The sequence below is a fragment of the Barbatula barbatula genome (genome assembly GCF_947034865.1).
Source record: "Barbatula barbatula genome assembly, chromosome: 18".
NCBI lineage: Eukaryota > Metazoa > Chordata > Actinopteri > Cypriniformes > Nemacheilidae > Barbatula > Barbatula barbatula.
In genome coordinates, this window is record NC_136781.1 from 2,445,489 (window position 1) to 2,473,121 (window position 27,633).

Consider the following 27,633-nt stretch of genomic DNA (forward strand, 5'->3'; position numbering starts at 1 on the left):
CAGACCCAGCCTTGGGTTGTGGAACTGTCTCAGCTGCTCGTAGCAGCGCTGTGCCCTATTCCCCTGAGACGGGACCTCCTCTCTCAGGCAGAGCTGTGGGCTCTGCACCTTTGGCCCCTCGATGTGGGGCCTCAAATGGTCTGTCTTCTACGCCTGGTGTACAGCCCGCGGCGCAGACCTTGAATCCTGTGACATATAATTAATACTTTCCTTCCGACAAAAGCTGTTGGATAAGGGCCGCTCCCCTACCACCCTCAAGGTCTATGTGGCAGCCATTTCAGCTTCCCATGCCCCTTAGCGGGACAAGGAGTGGGCAAGAACGACTTGATCGTTTGTTGTTTGAAGGGTTCCAGGCGGCTACCCACGGTGTTGAGAGCTCTGATGAGTTCTTCCTTCAAACCTCAGCAGTCTGTTGACCTCCCTTCCTAGACGCTTAAAACCGCTCTGCTTCTTGCTCTAGCATAGGTAAAACATGTGGGCGATCTGCAGGTGCTCTCTGTGAGCCCCTCCTGTCTTGAATTTAGGCCTGACAACTTTAAAGTAGTCCTCAAACCAAGGCATGGTAATGTACCTAAGGTGCTCTCAACCCCGTTTAGAGCACAGGTAGTGACGCTTTCTGCGCTCCCTTCCTCTGAGCAGGACCCTCCTCTGAACCTGCTCTGTCCAGTCATAGCACTTAAGTTTACATTGAGCGTTCCGCCCCTTCCGGCTGTCAGAACAGCTTTTTGTTTGCTTCGGTGACCGCACCAGAGGCCCACAACTGGCCCAACCGGCTCGTCTATGCCTTCCCCCCGATCGATCTCATACCGTAGATGATCAGGAGGATCAGAGAACAGGCTTACAAGCTACATGTGGTCGTCGCTTCAGTCCAAGTAACCTGAGGACCCTACGGCGATATGTCTGCTTATATAGCCATAAGCCTTTCCCGTTTTTGGCGCCATCGCCATAGGTCCTTGAAGCTTCACTGCCATTGGCTCAAAGTTTTACTTTGCACTTACAAATGGCCGTGCAGTATTCACTGCATTATTAAAAGCTTCAGTCATATAAGAAAAATGAGTTTTCCCATAGCGTCCTGCTACGCAGCACTCGTTCCCGTATCTCAGGGAACCAAGGTTACGTTAGTAACCGAGTACACTCATCCATTACTGAATTTAAGAATAGATCAAATTGTTTCTGTTGTTTCAACGGATTAACACATCCTTTATGATTTAAAAAAACAAACTATTCATTTATATTGCATAAATTACATTTTAACTGAAGGCCACATCAATGCCACATTTGAACTTGTAATTGTTTTATATAGGACGGTAATGGATACATGGTAGATGTATTATTGTAACTAAACGGATGCCAGGAAGGTCTAATGAGACCACACAAAATGATCTTCCACAGGACAGAAACACCACCTGAGCTCTGCCATTTCTTAACAAGCTAATGAAGTCATTAACACACACAAAAACAGCACCACGGAGAGAAAGAGAATACTGCAGAGAGATGAAGTGTGAAGCGAGGGACGTCTCAGAGTTCACAATGGCCTCGTGTCTTCTAAGGTCACGCATCACTTCAAGTGGAAATAAGGAACAGGAGAACAATATCGCCAGCGTTCAACCTAACAACTGTCTCAGACACATGTCGTCTTCTCCGCAGTGAATGTGTGTGCGTTGCTGGCCAATAAACGTTTTCCTTTGAGACGGTGTTCTTCAAAAAGGCACTTGACAGTGAAAGCCATATCCTTCAATTCTCAGCACGATATTTAAGACAACAGAAAGTATATCTGCTAAATTATGTCATAAAAATTGTTCATCTCCATTGGCTGAAGTGAGAGACTATAAGTTTTCAATGTTTACATCTTCTTAATATATAAATTTTATCAATGTTGCGACAAATTAAAATCCTTAAATCTATAGAAACTATACTTTTGATCAATTGGAGACGATGCAATGTTTTATGCCAATTCCACCTGCCTATAACTTTCTACACCGTGAAGCACCTTTATTTGTACAACAGCATACAGTATGTCTTCCTCAATGGGGGTGGAGACAATGAGTTTATCCAATCCCGGCTGTGAGACAATAATGTTGATAAGGTGCTACGCTGGGCCGGCACTGCATCTGTCCTCAGCTTTAAATAGGTCCAGTGAGAAGCTTTTAAAGACCGCACATATTTTCCTCCATCCCGCAGTCCATCCTGAGCGGGAGGATATTAGCTCCATTAGCCTTGGCTTTGAGCCGAAGGATGGATGTGGACAGGTCGGAGAACATGATTCATGGACAGGGAGGGGGTCGCGGGAAGGCCGTAAGTCAGGCGGGGGGGTACGGAGCCTCCGCTCCACTTTACTCAAGCAGGCACCGATCAATGACATCGAACCACTTACAGGCACTCCCTATTCAGACGCCATTCGGAGACATGCTCACGACGAGAGTAATTTCCACATGCACACGCTGCAGAACCGCATGTGCTGGGGGGGTTGGTTCAATGGATGGATGGACAGGATAATGAAGAAGGGAGTGAATGCAATGAGGGTGGAGGAAAAGGGGGGTTGAGGGATTGTCAGGAAGCAGAATGATATACAAAGGGGGTTAAAAGTATATGATCAGAGGAATGTCATACTTCCAAAATGATGGCAAGATGCAACTCACTGCACTAAAGGTCAAACGTTTAGGATCTCTTGACTAATCTGAATGTGTTTGTTTCAATGTTTGAAATTACTGTTGTAGCCAAGAATATCATTTCTTTAATTAGAAAACTACATCTTCGTTAATATTTTTAGATGGATTACATGGACCAAATAATGAAACGTTTAAAAAGCAGCAGAGTGGGTGATTCTCACAAAATCAACAACGTATGACATGTTTAAAAGCAACTTTTTTTCAACTTTGACTAACTTCAACACAATTTTGAACATTTTCTTTTTGCCAAAAAAAGGCCTTAAAGAGTCTCATTTCCGTAACCATTTAAAACTGTCAATCGTATGGCATGTTTAAAAAAATGATATGTCATGATGATAGCTACGCAAACATGCATAATGAGACATCAATTAAGTTTATTTAATTAGATTATACATGTTACGTTTTCTTACGTATCGGTAATGAGAATGAAAAAAGTCGTGTCACAGCGTGACAAGACAATATTAAGCTTTTAACTAGAAAAATAGAAAGTAATCTGTTAACCTGGTTTGTGGTACCGAACTATATGTTTTATCATCGTTTCGCGAGAAAGTAAGTGATCCAAGACTTTGTACTGCAATGAGTAAAAAACATTTGTCTTCGCATACTTTCAGAAACAACTTCTGCAGCACGTAGCAGACACTATACCGTAAGAAGTGCAGCATTATCCACAGACTAACAGAAGGGAGACGGCGCTGCGTGTGCAGGACAGAGGTTTACGTCAAACTCATTAAGCTGAAGGGAGCAGTGCTGAGCTTTCAATGGCTGTTCGCTGGAGACTCACTTCACAGTTACTCATCCTCTCATTAATCCCAACAGAACACATTTTTTCAACCCAATTTTCATTTGACACGTTCATCCGTGTGCAGTTATTTATGCGAATGTGTGTTTGTATCACGTTGCACAAATAACGGCAAGAAAAAACATTCGCTGTTATGGGTGGATATAACTCGCCCGGGTGGCCTGATTGCATCAGCAGAAAAGTTGTAGCGATGCAGAAAAGGCGATTATATTGATGTAATAATATGAAAACAAATATTTGTATTTCTTTAGAGTAATGTCCTCTAATGAATTGTACACAATACCATCAAGGGCATTTATTGAGGGAATAGTTTTGGTCCCTAAAGACTGACAGCACCAATAATTAAGCCTTTATTATCATTTCATTCTCATGTATGTCACTGCCCCAGGGTATTATTTTTATATTATAGTCCATACTGTTCAGCACTTTGGTCAGCCTGGTTGCTGTTTTTGAAAGTGCTTTGGAAATAAAATAAACTTAAAAATTGATGTTGTTCTACACCGTCATATGATTGTGTTTGAGAGCTATGTTAGTCCAGAGCCATTGAGAGAGAGTCACCTAAACTTTGAACACATTTAAAGACGTAGGTCGTTTAATGAATACCACAATCAAAGTAAAAAAAGAAATAAAAAAAAATAACATAACTTTATGAAGTATCCGAAGGCTCCATGAATCACATGACGCTCGACAAATGTGAACTTCCACTGTCGCGACTCTCTCTCTCTCAATGAATCTGTGGTAGTCTAACCTGTTCTCCCAAATTCAGCTTGAGCGCCCATTGTCATTCTATTCTATTACTGGATGGTATGACAACAAAAAAATGCACGAACTGCTCCTTAGGGTGAATTCTGCGAGTGTATATTGTTCGTTAAGTATATTTGGCTCTAGTATCTGACAGACTCTTGGCATTGATGCACAAGAACTCAGCCCGCAGGGTCCAGCTGGGTATCACACACAAACATACACAAACACACGCATGCGCACACACACACACGCATGCGCACACACACACACGCATGCGCACACACACACACACACACACACACACACACACACAACGATCCTAAATGACCCCTCTTCAAGGACATTCTGTTTCAGCCAATAGAATTGTTATCCTTTTTCAAGTCTCTCTCTTTCTCACACACACACCTTTACTCTATGCTATCAAATACTGCAGACCATTACCCTGGTGACCCCTCATATGGCCACTAGAGCAAATCTCTCTCTCTCTCTCTCTCTCTCTCTCTCTCTGTCTGTACTGTTATATATAGCTGATATCTGTGCACTTACAGACTGAAATGATGTCTGTTCTTGGAGTGCAGGATCTGCCAAAATGACACGGTTTATCTTCATTAAGCTCAGAGAATCATCTGCCATCCTCCACACACACAACAACTGAAAGCCACTTGGTTACAACATGTCTAAGATTTCTGTTTCTCTGTTTCACTTACAAACACACAGAAACGCACACAAACACACACAAAGAATTTCAATTTAAGTGTGCCTTATTGGCATGACAAAATGTACATTCGTATTGCCAAAGCATTTGCCGAAAGGCTGCGTACAAATAGTGCAAGTATACAAATGAAAATAAGCTACTAGTGATAAAATAAAATACATTTAAATAAAAACATTTGTTCATTCGTTCATTCTCTCATTCATTCTTTCATTCTCTCTCTCTCTCTCTCTCTCTCTCTCTCTATGTTGTTCAAGCGCTCACTTGTTCATTTTCCCTTTGCTTCACTGGTTCATTCTCTCTCTCTTGTTTACTCACTTGTACACACTCTCTCTCTCTCTCTCTCTCTCTCTCTCTCTCTCTCTCACTCTTTCATTCTCTCTATCATTTGTTCATTCTTTCATTCTTGCTCTATTTCTCTCACTTGTACATTTTCCCTCTCTTTCACCCGTTCATTCTCTCTCTCTCTCTCTCTCTCTCTATCTCTCTCTCTCTCTCTCTCTCTCTCTCTCTCTCTCTCTCTTTCCATGAGGCTATGCTGACACATCAAATAATGAAGTGTGTGGTGAAGATCTACTGTAGAGGACTTAGATGAGAGAGAAAGAGCCTATATCTCACAAACCACTCAACCATTACTGCCCTTAAGATGGGCCGGAAAGAGTTGACATTAGTTACGCCCAAGCACACGCACGCACGCACACAGGCACACGCACACACACACACACACACGCACACACACACACACACACACACGCACACACACACACACACACACACACACACACACACACATCAAATGCCTCCAACTCATGTGATATACACCAGAGACTGAAACAGGTGGAGAGATCCAAATGAGTACAACAGCACAGAAGAGACGTGTGCTCTCCATAACAACATCCAAAGCCATCAAAATGCCACACAACCACCTCGATCCCACACATACAGTACATTCAAAAAGAGAGAGAACAAGATCCCACAACTACACAACTATTACTTTTTCAAAACTCCAAAGAATAAGGCTTTTGTGCATAACTCCCCCACATCCATTGTGCGACGGACAGAAATGATGCCTTAAATCACACGTCTTGTCAAGCAGAGGTGTGTTACAATAACAATGGCGCCGTGTTTTAGCCTGGCGGACGATAAAACAGGCGAAAGAATACAGCCTTACAGACACTGAAGGAAGGACATCTGTGGGTTCGAGTCGTCCAGAGACTAGAATACCTTTGACACTGTTTTGGCTTATCTTTAGGAAATCTAGACTATTTGTCTGTTGGAATAAAAATGATTTGAGGTGGTTCTTACTGCTTTGGACGCTGACGTAGCTGGTGGCGTTTTCCCTGCCCACTGAGTTCTCTGCCACGCAGGTGTAATTCCCAGAATCCTCCATTCTCACTCTGCTGATGTGAAGCTTTGAGTTTTTCCTGCACAAACAGGACAGAGATGCAGAAAAAGAAAGAAACAGAATGACAGAGGAATGTGAAATGTGAAAATCTGACAGATTTAGTTATGTAAACAACAATTCTGCTAAACTTCTTCACTTAAAATTTTCCAAAAAACAAGATTTTGAATTTTTTCAGACAGTTAAATACAATAGAAGATGATTATTGTCAAAAACGTTGCCTACCTGGCTACCCATCATAAAAATCACAGGTTAGGTCTCCTCTACTGCATAATATCTCAATTTATCTTAGATATCAATGAGATTAAATGAAGAGCAAATGAAAACTTTCGTTTTAGCCTTATCTGCGTATTTCTTCCGATAAAAAGAGACAGAAATCTCGCAAATGTCTCCAAGAGAGTTTCAGAAGAGATCTCAACAATGTCTCAAACTGAGCTCAGATTTGCAAATCAAAAGTCAATATTATTCAAGATCTCAATATCAACTCAAACATTTCTCATCAAATTTACTCAAATCCGGATTAATTAACCTCTACAATCTACATTCATTCGACATGTATTTCAACAATTGTCTCATTTCATTCAAATTTAATTTCTTCATGGGAGACGAAGTTGAGAACTTTTGCAGATCTGAGGCTTTTTTTGGTCCAGGACAATATTCCTAGCAAGGAATCTAAGCCTCGTGATCCAGGAACGTTCTACTTGGTTGAATGGTGTAGTACAGTACGTGGGATTCAATGTGATATTCAGGTTATCTCTCTGCCCTTCTTCTCAGGTCAACATGTGGAGGGTTCATTAAAGAAGAAGAAAGATTGCAGCGGTGTGTGTATGTCTGGAGTCCGGCTCATTCTTCCTTGTCCTTATTTTACCTCCATCATTATCAGAATATCTGTGTCCACACCGTTAACTCTATCTCTCAGTTTATCTGCGTAAGTGCGGGCGCCTTTGCCGATCTGAAGCTTCGCCGCATGCATTTGCAAAATTAGAGGCCTGTGTAAAGGCAGTCCTGTTAGAGTGATCTGCCTTGTGTGGAAACCTGCATCAGCACTTTTTCTTAGAAAAGAGAAGAGGTTCGACATGTTACAGAACGCTTTGAAATCTCACGCGCGAGTCCGTATGTTTCCCTGCATACAGCTGCGTGCGCGCCATTGATTTTTATTACAAATGGGTAAATGACATTGAGGCAATGTTACAGCGAAGTGCACCGCTCATCAACTTTCCGTTCGATCCTTAAAGACATTTAACAAGACAACACTTCTGCACACAATACAAGACGTTCGCATGATTATGCAATTCTCACAGAAGACTTGCTTATCTAGAATCCGCAGCGCATAAACTTAGTCGTATGTTTTTTTAATCCGCTCTCCACCCACGGAGGGAAAGCAACGCGCGTTCACACCCACTCACTCTCCCTCTGAAACGCCTGCAGCTCACGTCCCCGCGAGCGAGGAAACCACTGAAGCCGACGAGGGGAATTTACTCATAATTCATTGATGGACCTTTCCTGAGATGCTGACCAGAACCCGAGGCTGCTGAGGGTTAATACCAGCATCTCGCGAATGTAAAATGGCATTTTTTCTCTTATTACACAACACAGTACATGCCTTGTATTATTTTCTTTTCTCTGTGAAACACAAAGGCAGAATGTCTGAGAGCATCTCTGCTCCACGCAGTACAAAGATGCAGCCAAGATAAAAAAAACGCCTGTACCGAGGTATCATAAAAGCGTTCCATATAAATCCTGTGCTTCAAACAAACTAACAGACTACTTTTATAATGCTTTCTGCCCTTAAGAGAGAAATTACAGATCTCTTTATTGTCTTAATTATGACTCTTACACATCAATGAGACTTAATGGAGAACAAATGGAAAGTCTCACATATTTTCCTGAGAAAAAGACCCTGAAATCTCCATCAGTGTTTCAGAAGTGATCTCAAAAATGTCTAAAACTGAGTCTGCAATCAAAAGTCAATATGATTGCAGATCTCAATATGAACTCAAACATTTCTCATTAAATTGACCCAAATCCAGATTATTTTACCTCTACGTTTATTTTACACCCCCATGCTCTTCATGGATTTGAACAATCGTCTCATTTGTTTGTTTTTATATCTTCTAAGCAATTTTAGGAAAAGCATCTGAGATACAGTTGAGAATTGCTTCAAATCTCACGAGCTGTAAAGAGCAACTTCTGACAATTCAATATTCCTCTGGGTAAGGATTGACACCCTGAATCACTGTACTGTGCTTTCAGAATGTAGAAAGAAACATACTGTAAATTATATATTTTATATGTTCTCCAAGACATGGATTTGTAACCTACAAATGAAAAAAAAAACATTATTTTTTCCAGTTCCTTTAACAATCTCTCTCTACCTTTGAAAAATCTCTGAGCCTATTTTCAAAGTGGGACAATCTTCAGCTAGAGTTGATGGGAGATGTATTTTTAATACCTCTGATGCCAAGAATAGTTTTGCCGGCGTGTGAGTCGTGTGTCTGTGAGCGTGTTTGCGTGTTTGCGTGCATTAGATGTGTCTTACTTGTTGGTTTTGATTTTGACATCTTTTCTCTTGCGGAGCTGACTGCCATCTTTGTACCAGTTGAAGGAGGGGCTCGGGTTGCCCGCTGCTTCACATTTCAGTGTCAACTTTTTACCTTCCAGAACCCACTGAGAATCCATGGGCTTCACCTTCGGAGCTGATGCTACAAATGGAGGAAAGAGAAAAATTGTTAGGGGAAGATGGAAGAGAGAGAGACCGTTCTAAAATGAAATCTGTATTTAATATATGTTTTAATCGTCCTAAACAAAACAAAGCAGAGATTAAATGAGGAGCAGCTGGAGACATTTTCGGCTTCTCAGATATTTCTCCTGACAAAAGTGATCTCATATATGTCTCTTGCGGAGTTTAAGAAGACATCTCAACAATGTTTCAAATCGCATTTAGATTTGCAATTTTAAAATAGAAATATCAGAAAATTTTATATAAACATTATACATTATATGTGATCCCTAATAATTTTACGCAAAACATGTTCACGTCATTTCCTTTCGTGTGCTTATCCGGGATGTATAAACGTCAGACGCCTGACCTTTTAACATGATTACGTATTACGGGAAGCAGAGAACGTGCACCACGGTTGGGTCCAAGCCTTGTATTTGTGGTAAAAGGTATTGTTTCGCTAGACAACACCCCAATTCTTCATCCGGTGTCACATTTAGCCATTTAAAGCTGGGAAGAAACTGATACTCGGACCTTAAATCAGGTTGCCCCCCATTAAATCCATTATACAGAGGAAGATCCGGAAATGTTTTCATCAACAACCTTGGATTAGTTTCTACAGAAGAAGTAAAGACATGGACGTCTTGGATGACATGAGGGTGAGTAAATAAGCATTACATTTTAATTCTAAAGTGAACTATCCCTTTAAGCATAAATCTCACCGGGAGGAGAAAGAACGGCAGAGAGAGAAACAAAGAGAGTTGAAATGGATTGAAGAAGCGGGAAGCCATAAGAGAGCCAGTGTGAAATGGAAGGCAACGTGCAGATGAAAGGATGAGGAGAAGACGTGGTGTGAATAAAGACGGCGAGAGCGAGAGATTAACGGAGCTCATCTTCCTGAAGTGTGCACGAGAGACAGCACAGACGTCCATTTAGCCATAAGAAACAAGACAAATATTATAAACTATGAACGGTAATAAAAACAACAGAACATTGGAGAAAATAATCACAGTTCACACACATACACACAGTGTATGCGATGAAAAGATGTCCCATACTGATAATGCACCTATAGATGTTCTATACGTCGACCATTGAAACGCAAATGTTTATTACAGTTTTAAGAAATGATGGTGATGAGAATGGTAAAGGTAATAATAAACTAATTTGTCATAAAAATGTCACAACGCAAGCATTCCTAATCTTCAAATACTGTATATAGGCCTATATTGTTTTTATAGGAATTCAGTATGGTCATAAGTGTGAAATAAAAGTCTGTACCATTACCATAATGTTTGCACCAACACATCTGAAAACAAACATCATGGACAGATATTTATTTACTGTTTAACTCAGTTTTGCACCATCTGTGGTCTCTGACATCACAACTCCCCCCCCCCGACACCTTCTTCAGACTCAGAGCCTTCCTTCATGCTGTCACATCCTGTGTGATCACACTTTCTCATCACCATGCTTTCCGACTCTCGCACACACACAAGCACATTTTCTCTCACTTACGTATCCTCACATACACACTAACTCTTGACTAAAATGCACAATCTGTAACAGTTAATGCACACAAACACACTTCTGGCCGTACGTTGTAATATCTCTTATGTTGACTTGCGAATAAATGAGAAAACCTTTACATGACCAAGAGAGATGTTTGCGACCGATTGCTCTGTTCATAGAAACCTGAGAACTTTTCAAAAACAGAACAGGTATAAAACCTCTTTCAGAGTCCATCCAATCTGCTTCGACCATCCATAACAGTCAAACCACTGCTACTCAGTATACACCAGCATCACTTAATCTGACCACAGAGCAGGGTTGCCAGATCTGCGTAAAAACAGCACAATGGAGAAACAAAACTACAACCTGAATTCCGGACCAAATTCCAACACCAAAACTCCGGCACCTTATAGCCTCAATGCCCAGACGTCTTCGAACTGTTTTGAAAAGAGATACTTCACCATGGTAAACATGCCCCCGTCCCAACTTTTTTGAGACCTGTAGCAGGCATCACATCTTAAATGAGCTAATTTAGTGGATACAAGTGTAAGATTTCTCAGTTTACACATTTGCTATGTTATCTATGTTCTATTGTGAATAAAATATTGGCTCATGTGATTTGAAATTCCTTTAGTTTTCATTTTATTCAAATTTACAAAACGTCTCAAATTTTCCAGAATTCGGGCTGCTCTGTAGTTTACAAATACATATTTTAATTTCTTGCTTTTACATTTTATTCTTGGAAAAAAAGCAACACAGTGTAAAAGTTGCCAAGTTCTATGAGAAGTCTCATATTAATAAGACTCTGATGCAGTATCGAAGTCAGTCCCACAATCCTCCTTGAGAGTGACGCACATAACTCTTTTTTTGTGTAAACCAGTTAAAAAGTATTCAGGAAAAACGTCCAAGTGAAGAGGCTCGTTGATTCAAGAAAAAGAAATATGACGTAGCCTGTTTCATTTTCAGCACCGTGTTGTCTTTATCTTCCTGTAATACAGAACACACACACGGGTGGAGATTGTCTTTTCTTTTCTCTCAGTCACACTCTGCTCACCAGCTTCGATAAACCAATGAAAAAAAGCATGTTTCTCTTAACACATTCACATAGTCTCTTCACAGAAACTAAAGCTATAAAATAAGACTTCTGAAAAATCTCTCTCTCCTTTACTAAAGGGAAATATGAACAAAAGATCTATAGATTTATAGGTAGAAAATATCCAGTGGGCGAGATTATGGCAAGATTTTACTGTATTGTTGAAACTTTCTCAATGCATCCATCAACAGAATCAAAATATTAATTATATGTTCAAATGTAAGAAAAAATCTTTGAAAAACATAGAATTACAAATCTAAAATCCACAAGAAATAATATTACACACTGTAAAGACACATCAGTTGAATTCTATTAAATATGCATCAGCAGTTAAGCATCTTTTGGTTTATCGTTTGGAAAATCAACAATAATTAACTTTTTTTGGGCTGAAGAATCAGTTTGTTGTGATTTTTTATTTTTTATTAATAATAATAATTGATTAATTTGTGTGGCTATTGTTTCATAAAAGCATTTCATCAAAGCGTCTAAAAGTGCACAAAGCAATGTTGACAATGACTGTAAAATCACTATTGGACCCTGAAATAACATTATAGAGTCTGACTTACAGCAGGGGGGTGAACTGTAGAATATTATCAGTCATTTTCAGTCATATTAAATTGCAGAGGTATGACAAAATACTTATGCAAAATACTATGACATTATCCAAGACATTTGTGTGTGTGTAGACAAAGCTGCACAAGGTTGAAGTTGTACATGAATGCCTTTGCTCAAATCAGCATTTTCTGATGGAGTTTTATCACCATCCACCCTTCTTTCTCAACCGTACAACTGTCCAGTGGACTGCGATCTCACACACACACACACACACACACACACACACACACACACACACACACACACACACACACACACACACACACACACACACACACACACACACACACAACTCAAGTCTGAAAGTGAAACAACTTCAATAACGCCAAAACGTGCATGTGACAACCATAAACACATCATTTCTACATACAGGAATATTCATGATCACAATTCATGCAAAGACCTCAACACACACACAGGGGTGTCATTTCCACTGGGGACAAGGGGGACATGTCCCCTCCACTTTGCAAAATCCTGTTTGTGTCGCCCCACTTTCAAATGAGTTTGTTTAATTTTTAACGGCACGCCCTCATCGCCGCAGCGAAGTAGGACCGAGCAGTCTGCCCGTGGCGATGCGGGCGTCGCGTGCAACTCTAAAAATAGCTTACTGAAAGGTTGTTTTCAATCACATGGACGTCACGGCAGCAAGTGATTCTCTCCATAGAAATTCACTATGACAAACTCAAAGTACTTATGTTTTACGACCTGAACAATGACCAGGTAAGCCTAAGTTTCTGTCAAACCTTACTGGTAATACTAGCTTCCGTTAAAAGAACGAGCTAATCTTGCGCTAAGCACTTCTTTCCAAAAAAAGAAATAGCTTAACATAACAAAAAAAAAAAATGGAAGAATAAATTCAATATATTTTGTCTATAACTGATATCAAACGTGAACATGATAACAGAAAAGTTTTATGTCGCTGCCTTGAGCCACGTTATGTGCTTTCTTTCAAATAAACAAGCTTAAAGTGAGACTATTGTTATCCCTGGAATAAATGCTTGTTCTTTAAACGGTAGCTAGTGTTTATGACAAGGCTTGACAGAAATGTGGGCATCCCTGGTTGTTGTTTAGATACGTAAAACCTAGTTAAGCGTTTTATAAAGTCATCCGGCTCGTCACCTCCCGACCGCAGATTAAGTTTTACAAGCCATTTTTTCCTCCGTTTCTCAGTCAAAACTTGCATTTCCCCTCTTCATAAACATCAAGTTTTGCTGCACAATAAAAATGCAGTGTGGTTTAAAGGTTTAATCAATTTAAACAATCAAAAACAATGCAAAAAATATGTATTTTGGGTTTGTGATAGTGAATTCCCTACGGAGAAAACCACTTGCTGCCCTCCATCCATTCCATAACATAATTCCAACATAAGGATAAAAACATACAAACGTTTAAAGAAATAATGCACAATATAGATGCATTGTCTAAACTCAACTACAATTGACAAGTTTGGCAAAAAGACAATTCATAAAAAAACGATGTGCAGACTCTGAAATCAGTTTGATCCAAATCTGATGTTGCAATAGATACATGTGACATGAAAGACTATCCACGCAAAAACAGTGTTTTAAAACCTGCACAAAAGTTTGGCCTTTCAAATCTCTTAAATGTCTAATTTTTTTCATAAACATTAACAAGATTATATTGAGTACAAATGTGTATTTTCTGCTGTGATTTTCCACGTGGAAAAAAGGCTTCTCCAGTTTCAGAAGAGATCTAAAGAGAAACACAGACAAATCTACAATAAAAAACAAACTGACCAAACTGCTGCATGTCGGATCATTTTCTTATTTGTGTCTAGTTTTATTGTTCTTCAAAATAAAAAACAAACAATTAGATACTCAGATTGACAGACTGAAGTCTACGGTATCTCCCAACATAAAGCAACCAAATAACATTTTCCGCAGTTGTGATCAATGTTTCCGTAATTCTTCAGCCAACAGCGTTCAGTTCAGATTCTCATTAAAACACAGATTTCACTTCATGCTTTCTACGCGCTTTTACATGCAATTTTTATGCAGTTTCTGTTCGGAAGGAAAAGCATCACATCTCCAGATCTCAGACAGACAACGGCCCATCTCACCCCTCTTTCTTCCCTCCCGTGGTCCATCCTTACTATCTCTCAAACTCTTCCTCCCTTGCCGCTGTCTCACAGCCATCCTCCTGCAGCTGATCTGGCTCATGCTGAAGTGGGATTATGAAGTTATGAAGACAGATTGTGCGCGTGTCTTTCTACACTATAACTCTGTAAGACAGACCCACCCCGGCACAGTCAGCAGGGATGCACCTACTGATGGGTGGGGTTTGGACGATCTCGTAAGTGAGAGGAAACACGATGTGAGACAGAGCGAGACACGAGGAGAGAAGCGAAGACTGCATAAAGAGAAAATGATAAAGAGAACGTGGACAGGAGAGGAACATTTAAGAAATGATTAAATGAATCTGGCTCGATGCTGAGGGAGTGACACTACAATAAAATACAACACAAAGTAAAATGGTGTAGCCTGTCGGTTAAGTTCTGGGCTGGTAACCAAAAAGACGGCAGAATCGATTCTCTGTACCTTTGATTCATGGACAATCCCCATTGTTCTCTTAAGCAATGCATTTAAAAGAATAGTGTATTCAACAACGTACTTAACTAATCATCTAATGACCTCATAACAATTTAAGATGTTTTGGCTAGTTTTTGAAACATACTTGCTAGTTTGTTTTTGGTCAAAAGTCGTCTTTTAGGTCAACCTGAGTTCAAACTCTTACACAATCTCACTTGAATTCGTATCTTTACGAGGTGGCCAGTTCGTATGAATTTCTCCTATCTTCTTTGTACATAGTACGATCTGCTTTCGTGCCGGTGACGTTAGGTTTGCGGGTGGGGTTAGATGAGGGGCTTCAGAATTCCTTTCGTTTTTGTACTTTATCTTGTTATCTAATGTAATGAAATACATTATATTTTGAGACTAAATATGAAGCTGGTTTTTGGTTAGTTGACAAATAAATCTATTAAAGTGTCCTATGTTGTGACAGCTAAATATTTTGAAAAGAAAACCTAGCATAAGAGAAATTTATCTTCATTGTTATTTTATATTCTAAACAGAATTATTAATAACATATTATGAACAATCAAAATGTTTGCTACGTCGCACATAGTCTCAGGCTCGGAGGTCATGTGACGCACACGTGCCGTTGGCTGAACGTCTGATGCATAAGGCACACTTTCTTTGAAACACATCAGTCTTCATCTGATTGGTTGAATTTCACAGGATTTCCGAGAGACGTATTTTTTAACGGTCCGCCTAGAAACACCACGAAGCCGTTTGATCGAAGAAGTAAGCTGTTGTGTTACATCGCTTGCATTCATCAATATTGACTAAACGCTATATTCTCAAAAGTATGCGAAGTTCATGGGAAAAACTCATAAACGTTATTGCTTTTAACTTCTGACACGTTCGTGGATGTACACCGGTCCGTTACTGTGGTGACATTTCCACGCCACGAATCAAAACGTGATTGGTTGCTTTAACTGTCATATGGCCACTTGGGCGGGCCTTGGTCAATGAAGTTCCACGACCTTCTATGCGAGACTACGTCACACACAAAGTATATTTGTCACTACCCATATACCACCAGACCAGACCAGTATCAAAGATCTTAAAATCAATTCTGTATTTCTCTGGTAGAGAATCAAGTAAAGGCAGGTGAGGTACAGTATGCTGCGTTCACCTGGAGAGTTTGGAAAGGTCACCCTCATGCATCTGTTAAGAAAGAGTCCCGCAACCCTTGAACGACCTTGCAGAGATACATCGCTGATCTCACCTCTACTGCAGTTTATATAGTATGATGCTACATAGTAGAGTTAGCTATCAGTTTCCATCTCTCTCTCTCTCTCTCTCTCTCTCTCTCTCTCTCATCCACACAGTGACTAGTTGACCATTTGGCCAACAACCAAATGAGTGAGGTTGACTACTGAGTTAAACATTAAAGGTTTGTGATATGTTTTAGCCAACCTTGAACAACAAGCTCCACATTGATTAACAAACGGATAAATATTATGAAGAGAGATGATCACACACATTAAATATGAAAAAAACCCACTGAAACATTTCTTGCATTTGCAATGTGCAGGATTTTCCTCAGTTATTAAAAAATGAGTGAGCTTTATCCCATTAAGCCTTTGTAACTATTTTTAGCCGAGAGATTCTTGATATTAGTGGTTCATGAGCAGAGTGCGTCTCTACATATTTGATACAGTGAGTTGTTTGAATTTCCACTGTTTCCATAACCAGAATAGCTTTAGCCCCTCGAGATCTCTCCATCTCTCTCTCTCTTCTATCTAGAAAGAAAGACCTGGGCTACACTGACACTAATACTTTGGATGAAGTGAAACTCATCCAAGTGTGCATGCAGGCTTGTTGTACGCACACATTCACGACCGACGCACACCCTCTTGCGCTCGGAGGAAACAGAGAAAGGCAGTCAACAGTGCGCTTGATAAGAGAAACATGAAAGGTTGTCTAAGACACGCCTGAAAGAACAACAGTAAAGAGCTAATATCATGGGAAATGTGTGTGTGCGAGAAGGGTCAACAACATTTATAAAAGAATGACAAGAGAAAGAGAAAACAATAGAATACATATTGGATGTGCGTGTTACAGTTTTCTATGTAAAGCAAATCTCAAATATAACGTAAATGTATTTTTGTTTTTAGAATAACCCTATCGTCATATGGTTACCGATTGATCATTAAAATTGTGCCCAAAGTAATGTGTCACCTGCAACACACACACACACGTCAAATTATTATTTTGTTAAAAAAATATCTTACTATATTTGAGGAGCAAACACAAGCATACAATAAATACCATTTCTGCCTTATCATCACTGCCGCGTCAAGACACAGATGTAAATATCACGGTTCCCATGGTTTCATATTCAGTCATCACTCTCAACAGTGAAAAGTCAAGAGCATTATGGGATGCATTTGTAACCGGTTCTGCTCGCCCCGCTCTGCGCGGGCCTCGGATCAGGGGTGGTCCGGATGGGAGATCGTCGCTCTAACGAGGAGGCTTAAGACCGCAGTCTCTAGCGTCTGTTGCTGGAGCGTCTCTGTTGGTCGGGTAGTGAGGTTTACACACTGCACAGCTCTTCACCAGCTGGCCTCCGTTACACAGTGTTCTATTAAGTACGCTATGCATGTTTTGTTGCAAATGTATTATGTCACACTGTGTAAATATTGCGTAAAAACGGAAAGTGCCGCATGACATCATTTCCATTTCGAGAACACGCTCGCAGACTACAAATAACTGGCAGAAAAGACTGCTCACTACTGTTGATTTTGAAAAGCTGCACCGACAATCAACTCCAAATCTTCTCTGGAAATACTTTATTTGCACACTAATATACAGTCTTTTAAAGAACTTACGTTTAAGAAGCAGTGCAAATAATTATGTTTGGCAACATCTACGACACCAAAATATAAGGAACACACCATAGATATGGAAATAAAGCACTCCATGTGAGAGCCACGCACCATCCTGTCAGAGTTTATTTTCCTGGAGCTGCACTGCCTGTCACAGTTCATTCCTCACATGGGGAATGTTATAACACAGGACCACAATATTTTCAATGTTAAATTGAGCATGTTGCATCAAACCGTGTGCACAAAACGAGAAACTTTTTGATGCCACGTGAGACCCCGAATTCATCAAGCAGGACGAGACACCCCACACCAAACCAATATCACCCTAACATGTACCTATGCCTACAACTTTAGTTTTTCCTGTAATAAAAAAGATCTTCAATCAATTATTAAAGTTGCTTTTTTTATTATAAAAATTGAGTGCATAACAATTAGTGTTCAAGGCCGTCTCCGAAATGTACGTCGATTCACACTGTAAGTGTAAAATAATGACTTACAAGTTGAACTTTCACGTTCGATTTGGCAGGTAGTGTCAATTTAATGTCATTTGATTTCCACCCACATAAAGATACTGTACAGTAACATGCAATTTTATATCTCAAAAACAGATGATGATTTAGAGACTGGACCGGAGCTTTAAGTCTCCCTATCTAGTTATCGTCTCAAATAAAACTCCCATCTAAAGAAATGATGTAAAGTCACCAAGATTGAACCTTGCCTTTCGGGCTCTACGCATTTTATTGTCAATGGACATGCTACGGAGACTTAGACTGACAGTCGTAAAGAAATCTGTATTCTTTATGACCCATCTTTGTATAAAAATGTTTTGTTTCAGTATTGAAGTGCTCTAGGGATCTGAACACCAGATGATTGTGTGTTGGACTCTCACACGGGTACACGCTTCATTCAGTATAATGAAGGATCGTTTCACTAACAATGATGCTGTACGCAGGGCACATGCTTAGACTGTGGTTAAGTACTGAGTCCTGGTGGAAAAACGGAAGGGGGTGTGTTAATAAGAGCTCTTCATGAGGATGAAAGTGTGTTTCTGAAACACTGTATATCACACTGAATAAAGCAGTTGTGTGTTGTAGGAGAGCGTTGCAACATTAAGGGTTTATTTTGCGGGAGATGTAAAAGATGTAGAGAGATTATGATACCTCATCTTCTTAAAGGTGAAGTGTGTAATGTTTGTGATACTAGCATCACCAAATGGAAAGGTGATGATTTAAACTGTCAATGAAAAAGATCTAACTGGTTTTCCAAATAGTATCTATTGGATGAACTAACAGATCCCACCCAAAACTAGTTTTGACTCGAGTCAAAAATGCCTTAAAACGATAAATGAATTAAGCACGGCTAACACTTTTGTAGGATGTATGTCAATGTACAACATAGATTCTGCAATTAAAAGTAGAAAAACATTAAGTAATGTTTAATTTATTCCTTTTTGGTAAAAATTATTTGTTTATATAACTTGATCTACTATTGCCATTTTACTTTATTTTATTCATTTCAAGGCAGCTACGCTCTTAACGCCTTTGCAACACAAAGTTCTTGTCATGCCAATAACACACCAAATTGAAATTGAAAATCGTAATTGAATTGAACAAGAGAGAACGAGAAGATGAAGCAAAGAGATGGAGAGAAACAGAGATTAGAAGATGCTGAGGCGAGTTTTCTGCATCCCGCCGATCAGATGAGGATGCTGCATGTGTGTCAATGTGTGTACGTGATAGCAGGGTGATGTTTGAACCCCGAGCCCTGCTAAAGCCGAACACACACCGCCAGCCAATCAGATCTGTCCAGCTCCCCCAGCCTTCCATCAAGGGCTGCGCACTCAAGGTCAGCTGACTTTCTCGGTCACATTTACTTGTATGCTTCACACACACATCCCTCCCCACCGGCCCTTCAGAAGCGGCTTGATGGTTCACGTCTGCCTAACTGCTTTAATAGCCGTTATTCAGCACGAGGACCCGACGCGGTGTTCGTAGCCCGACTCTCAAACCAAACGCTATAATCCAGAACCGCCCGGCCACACACACACGCGCGCTATTAATCATTACCATCCAACGCTGCAAATATAATCGTCATCGTTTGTGTAGACATAATAGTGCGAGACACATTTATTCTGTTTATTATTATTGTAAGTCTGCAATTTCCATATTTATAAAGCCTGTGGATGTGTGTGTGTGTGTAAAGAAACCTCTATCTGAGTCTGAAATCAGTGAGAAATCTGCAGCATGCAGCTGTCACCATGGTAACCACTCTTGAGAGAGAGAGAGAGAGAGAGAGAGAGAGAGAGAGAGAGAGAGGGAGAGAGAAGCGCACACACAGACAGAATTACACAATTAAACAATTAAAGAAGCCACTAAAACGTTCTCCCGCGGCTGACGGTACTGCGGCGCCATCGGCTTTGCAGTCGAAAGGAACAATGAGCGAAACTGTGACCTCTGACCGAACATCACTCCGCAGAGCAGCTTTCTGCTCTTTCAATGTCCCCTGTCACCTCTCTAGGGTGCGAGGAATAAGAGTTCTCTGCTCGATATCACTGCCGCTACAATTTTACTGAAGAGCCATTCTGACTGCGAGTTTAAACACGCGCACACACAGATATACACACACATCCTTTTCATTAGTGCTACAAAATCCATCACTCTATTCCCAGTCTCTCGCTCTATTTCTAGTTCTACAATTTAACATATGTCAGAGCTCCAGCGCAAAAACACGCTTTCATGTGTCAAACTCTCAATGTGACGCACTCGCTTTGTTTGGACAACTGTGTCTGGATTTCTTCAAATCTGACTGAATTGGGAGACATCACTAATATATGAATGCCAAGATTAGTCTTCTGGGATCTGGTTTTAAACTATGAAACTAAAAGTAAAACTCTGTCATCATTTGCTCCATTTACTCACCCTCGAGTTGTACATTTCAAGGGCACAGAGAAAGATATTTGGAAGAATGCTTGTAACCAAGCAGTTCTTGGCCACTATTGGAAAAATGACAATAGTAGTCGAAATTCCTTCATTCTTCAAAATATCTTCTCTGTGTTCAACGTAACAGAGAAATATAAAGCATCGTTTTCTTACTATGGTAGTCAATGGAGGCTAATAACGGTTTAGTTACTAGTATTCTTCCGATTATAGTTCTCTGTGTTCACTACAACAAAGACATTTATACAGAGTTTGGAACCACTCGAGGGTGAGTAATAAAAGATGGAAATTTTCATTTTTATTGCAATGGTCAACCAAGTGAGATACAGGAAATGAAATAACAAAATATTATGCAAATGTCCTATTAATGCATCTATTCCCTATGTATAAATGAAACTAGGCAGAGGTCGTGAAAATGAACCAAAACACTACTGCTACTAATGTAATGTTAACCGGGCAAAATTAAAGGGCAAAAAGCATCTTACATTGTTGTAAGGTGATCTCATGATGAATGTAGTCATACAGTATATTGATATTTTGGAAAACAGAGGAAACCGTTTTTGTAAAATAACATGCTGAGTTGCCTTACACATGCGATCTACATCGACATAACAGTCTCATTCCCAATGGAGCCCAGCGAGAACAAACAGCAGCTAATTCATAAGAAAATGAAAGTTGATACGGCCTGTCTCTGAGCCAAACGGGGACAGGTTACACTAGCATCACCTTCGGTCCACTTGCACCTAATCACAGCAGATTAACATAAGAGTTTAGCATTAACAGGGATGTAGCTTCACATTTTCTGTGTCACTATAACCTCAAACCACTGATCTATGATACAGAACGACCTCTGACATCATAACGTTGAAGTCATCGCACTGCCGTATTTGTACGGTTACACACACTACATCTATGATACACCAAAACGTTTTGCAGCCGGTTGATTTAATTTACAATTTGGTTTTAAACAAAAACTTGCCTAGTTGTCATATTTTCTTCCATAAAAGAAGACTAAATATCTTAAGTCCCTTTTCATGATATGTTGATAATTAAGTTGAAATATATATATATATATATATATATATATTGTGTAATATTTTTACACAAAGACAAGATAAAAATGCTAAGGAAGAAGGTAATTTTCGCAGTGTTGTGTGCTTGTAATGGGATAAGTCTCTTCTAGCTCATCTTGAATCTCAAAAGTCAAAGTGTTTTAATAAAGTTGAACTTAAATTAAAAACAGTACTAATGGGTAAGTAGTATTAAGTAGTAATTACATGTAAAGTAAGTTACTGGCACACCCCCAAAAAGTCTTAGATGTGTGGAAAAGTATCCTGTAAACATCGCTACATGTGAAGTCCATTTGAAGAGTTTGGTTCCAAAATGAAGATTTCTCAAAAATCATGTTTTTATTGTGCATTCCAGTTAATATCAATCAAACTGCAGTTTGGTTGTTTTGATTTAAGCCATAATAACAAAAAATACAACCAACTAACACAATAAATCACAATAAAAAGATTAAAACATATTGAAACATTTTGAAAAATCTCATTTTGGAACCAAACTCTTCATTTGTACAGCTTTACAATACAAATGTATTTAACACTAAATTGGATATTTATTTATAGTGTATGATCTTTATCACTGTACCGAGCATCAGATCAGATGGCAAACACCTCAACATCTGTATAGCAAATGTGAGTGTAAATGTTTTCAATGTTTTCAGTGAATATCTGTCAAAACCATTGACTTCCATGGTATGATGATAACACAACCACATTGGCTTCCATTGTGTGAACACAAAACCACATTTTGTGTTCCAAATAAGAAATCAAGTCATAGAGGTCTTGAATGATATGAGGGTGAATAAATTAACAGACTTTTATTTTGGGGTGAACAATCCGTTTAAACACAGGTTGAAAAAACTAGATATCCCGAAGAATTTCTAGTAGGAACATTAAATCGATTGATAACTGTTCCTCAAAAGCGATCGCAGTATCATCTCAGAAACACTTATAAACACTACAGCTTTCCTGTAGCTCAGTGGTTGAGAATGGCGCTAGCGACGCCAAGGTCATGGGTTCGACCCCTGGGATTGCAGATACTTAGAAACAAATGTATAATGCAATGTAAGTCGCTCTGGAAAAAAGTTTCTGCCAAATTTATTTTTTATATGTAAATGCCCCTCGTACCGGGCTGGAAATATCATATCACATGAGAAATCTGATTGAAGAATGCGATTTTCACATTCGCTTTCTAGGTTTGTGTGCAAAATGCATCAGATATTCATGCGAACGGACATCAATGGCTGCGACCACCCTGACAGCAACCTAGATTGCCCATTATTCATATACAACAGAACTGCATTTAATCACAAATCTTACTCCATGTTAGCGTACTGTGCATGTTTCCGTGCTAACAGTATCTGTGACTTGCTGCAGGTAGAGCTACTCTAATACCTGGCAACGTGATGGTCTTGAAAATGAGCTCAGCTGAGTCGACTTGCTTACCTGAGTCAATGTGTTTCTATCAGTTAATTTCAATTAGACATTCCTGACACACCTCTCGGAGGCGAGGATACCGTGAATGAAGGCTGAGCCAGAGAAAAAGCGAGGCAGAGCGAAGTGAAAGAGAGAGAGCGAGCGAGAGATGAGCGCAGTAAGTGATGAATAGTTGATGAGATGCTCACAGGCAGAGCAGAAAAGGGGAAAGCTATTCTCTTTTATTCCCCCCCACCCCTTCTCTTTCCAGTATGGTGAGTCGTGTGTAAGCCCCCCTCCCCCCCCCGTTGGTGCATCTGACTCTCTCTCTCTCTTGCCTACCTTCTTCCATTCAGTTACTGTGGTTTTCTGCAACAGCGAGTCACTCGTTTTGTTTCTCTTTTTCAATATCTGACGCTCCCATTTTTTGATAGGTTTGTGATGGCAGGGCTGTGTGAAAGATATTATTTTTATTTTAATGTCTTAAAGCGGCGATAGTTCGGCCAAAAATGAAAATTCTGTCATCATTTACTCACCCTCATGTTATTTCAAACCTTTCCTGTATGACTTTTGCGGATCACAAAATGATAAGTTTTGAAGAACGTTTGCAACCGTGCGACGTCGGTACTCATTGTCTCGCATTGGTTTTGTATACTACAAAAGAGTGAATGGGTACCGCCAACATTCTTGACGATATCTTCTTTTGTGTTCTGCAGAATAAAGAAAAGCATACATTTTACAAGAGATTGAGTAAATGATAACATCGTTTTCGTTCTTTAATGTGCTTTGGCTGAACTTAAGACAGAAGCATCTGATTTCTGTCTCTCTGTGTGAATGACAGCACGGGAAAGAGCAACCACCGGGCCTTGGACAGAGAGAAAGAGAGAGACATAGTGGTGTCCAAACGTTTGAGATCACAATGAAAATCTTGCAGGTTTTTATGTAAGCCTGGAATTAAACAAGAAGTTTTACAAGTTTGAAAAATGTCAAACAAATACATATTATGATGAAATGAAGAGCGAATGTTTATGATTCTGCTGTTTTTCTAGGTCATGGATCAAATGTAAGTAAATGAGTGACATCAATGGTTTCATGCTTCCATTAAAGCACACGTGATGCTCTGTGGAACATTCTCATCTTTTTGGGTTAACGCGAATAATCGAGTTTTAGACAAATACGTCTGCTCCAACGCATGCTGTCGTTTATGCAAAAGGGAGACATATTTCAACGAAATTTAATTTATTGAATTCCCTCTATTCGGTACAAAAGTAAAAAAGAAAGAAATCACAGCATGTTGGCATTCATGTTGCAAACCCGAAGCCAACAGACTACAGATGAGGTGTGTGTGTGTGTAGCAGGGGACTGAAGATAAACTAAGTGCTGTTCAATAATTCAGTGAGTAGGTAAACTTCAACTGTCGTTCCCCAGCTTAAATGACATCTTTAGAAACTGCTTATGCAGCTCTTCTGATCTCGCAACAGAGCTTTTATACAATACTGCAAATATCTACGTATTAACTACAGGCATGAGCTCACTTTATCTCGCCAATATGTTTGTGTGCGTTACTGTAATGTGACCAGGAGGTGGGGCTGTTTTTGTAACATTGCCTCTGATGTTCTGCATGTAGGGCTTGTGCAGGAATGTTTCAGAGACTGCAGTGAAGGGGAAACGCAACAATGCCGTGCGAACGCTCAACTGTAAAATCATCCAAACAACGCACAAACAATAGAGTTCATTCATTTGCGTGTGTCGTATCTGGTGCGTACAGGCTGTTTGTATCTCATATGAAGACAGGCTGGACAGCTTTCTGTTTGCTGCGTGTTTGAAAGAGCACATGGCGAAATTACTGTGAAATATAAATCAAAGGCAAATGACTGAAAAAAAAACACGGTCAGCTAAAACTCTGCACTCTAGACTGCAGCCTGCATAATTCAAGCTCCAGATCTCTCTCTCTTTTCAACACACACACTCTCTCTTTAACAATCTCGTACATTCAAACTATCACAGGCTGTATCTCTTTTTTCTGCTCTCTCTTTGCGGCACAGTTCAAGATATGGCCACCGTAATCGACACATTAAGTACAGCCCAATTCACCGTTTCACTTATATACTGTCTGTCCCAATGCATCTCTCTCTCTGTAGTCTGTCTTTTTAACATCTGCCATGTCTTACAGTGTCTGCGCTCTGATCTGAGCTGTGGTTTTCCAGTTCAACAGTCTCTATAGATTAAAAAAGGTCTTATTTTATTTCTGTGAAAATTAGCAAACATTACTGCAAACAAAAGCTCGAGACCGTTGAGAGCTCAAGGTAATCCAGAATCTTTACCATTGCAAAACCTAAATATATCACATTTAAGAAAATCAGGGGAAGAATTCTGAGATACATTAAGGTTTAGTGGTTTTGGTCAGGATAAGGTACATTAATGGTCGGCTGTGTGTTGAAATTAATTTTATTTCGGCAAATGGACAGTGTCGTTCTTTCCAAAATTCAACTGATGCTTTATTTGGTAAATTCTCCCAAAATATTACAACATCTGACCTACCTCACACATTTATCACTCTCTGACATGGCTTTCTTGTTTTTTTAGGTCAAACAAACACCATATTAATTCATTCAGAAACTCATCCACAGTCGGACACACAATGTGGTTTGGTGTAACATACAGACAAAGACGAAGTAAAGATTTTACTATCCCGCATAGTCTAGAACAGAACAGATACTTTTATATGTTCCTTCTACCACCCTAACAATGAATAATGTATTGTTAGGAATTGTAAATATGGAATTAACTGAGATATATTACATTCTTAATACATGTTAAAGCCCCTTTGCCACATACACGTAGCATTTTGTGTTACCTACTGTACTACATGATACCACATAAGATCTGTGTTTGTCTAATCTACATTTAATCTAATGCAGTATCGAACAGCTCTGCTCATTGAACAAAGTGGGTTAACGTGAACTATCATGCCAATAAGCTGCCACATAGTCTCGTGCACACGCACCAAATGCTTATGTAAGATAAAATCTAATCAAAACAAAAGATTCATGCCATCGTCCCAGAAAAGGTTTTATCCAATTGCTTATCTTAAAACTTTTTTCCTAACAAGAACAGGAAAGGATGAAACAGAAAAACGTAATGTGATTTTAGGGACATGTTTTTAGTTATTGAATAATATTCCATTAGACGGGATGAGACACAGGCTATAAAGAAAAAGAACACTCAAGGTTCTGTCTGTACATTGCAGATATTCAAATAAAATCTCATATCTATAAACTGTACATATATGTTGACTACAAAAGAGGACATCACACTGGAAAAGTAAAAAGCTTCCAAAAATATAAATCTATCCGAAAACTTTATGCATCAGGCACCATAGAAACTAGTGATAAACCTTTCATTTCAACCTAACTTAAGCCACACACTTAGAGCACTTTACATTAACAGATGCACAAAGCAACAAATGAAACACAATCTGCACTAAGAGGCCTCTATTATTAGGCACACTATGTTCTTAAAGTGCTTGTGCATTTGTTGTAGTTCATAATATGCAAAAGAATCCAGAACAGAAATCATAATGGAAAAATGCAAGCTAGTCAGAATATGCGTACTAAGATACAAAATTGTACTATACGCAACTCTTACCAAACCTTCTCATTTCAACCACGCCTAACCATTCTACAAAGCAACTTGCATTACAGGTATAGATTTTATCTGTGTTTTCCCTGGGTATCAAACCAACAACATTGTGCACTGCTCATGCAATGGTCTACCAACTAAGCTACATGAACACAATGATGCACACTTCACAATATGTAAACGTTAAATAAAATAGGATATGTCTGCATTAAAGAGGCCGCTGTTATCTCAGGCTCTGATTTCATATTGCCTTGGGCTGATGTGTTCCCTTCTCATATAATTCAGATATAAAGCAATAAAACAAACGTTATTAAAAGGCTCTCCATTACGCGTTAAATGGATAGTGACGTGTCATGCCAGAGAACATTCACCTCGCAATATGTCAGATATGAACAGGGATGGATTTTATTCTATGGAGCGCAGAGCTTATCTGCATCTGAACGGGAATCCCTTTCTGTAGGGGCCTTGCCTCTGCCACCTGATCCCGTAACCAACCACATCGAGCCAGTGTTCTGCTTCCCATCACGTGGTTGCGCGTTTCGTGCCAAATGAAAGCTAATTGATATGTTGACGTCCGCATTATTTTACACACACTTCACTTGCCCCAAAAAGCCGTGGGATATCTGAAGCGGAGGGTTACAGGAGGCTATACAACCCGCATGATATCATGGCACATCATGCTGCATTATTTTAAATCACGTGTTTCACAGGCTGAAGAAGAATCGTGCACATTGCTTCGTATTGATTGAAGCTCGTTGCCTTGGAGTATAGAATAATTGGTAATTTAATGCATGTCAGGTGATGTGGCCAATGCCCCTCTCTCTCTCTCTCTCTCTCTCTCTCTCTCTCTCTGCTTGTGTGTGTGTGTGCGTGTGCGTGTATGTGTGTCCAGGTCTA

The 27,633-nt window shown here is 39.7% G+C and overlaps 1 protein-coding gene across 1 annotated transcript in view; it reads right to left on the reverse strand.

The window, feature by feature from the left end:
- Positions 1–27,633, reverse strand: part of nrg2b (neuregulin 2b) — a gene marked incomplete at its 3' end in the record, with an annotated part of 50,786 nt that overhangs the window by 22,510 nt on the left and 643 nt on the right. The window contains exons 2-3 of the mRNA XM_079479689.1: positions 8,866–9,028; positions 6,230–6,348 (exon numbers count right to left, since the gene is read on the reverse strand). Of these exons, the coding sequence (XP_079335815.1) occupies positions 6,230–6,348; positions 8,866–9,028 (282 nt within the window). The remainder of the gene's footprint in view (positions 1–6,229; positions 6,349–8,865; positions 9,029–27,633) is intronic.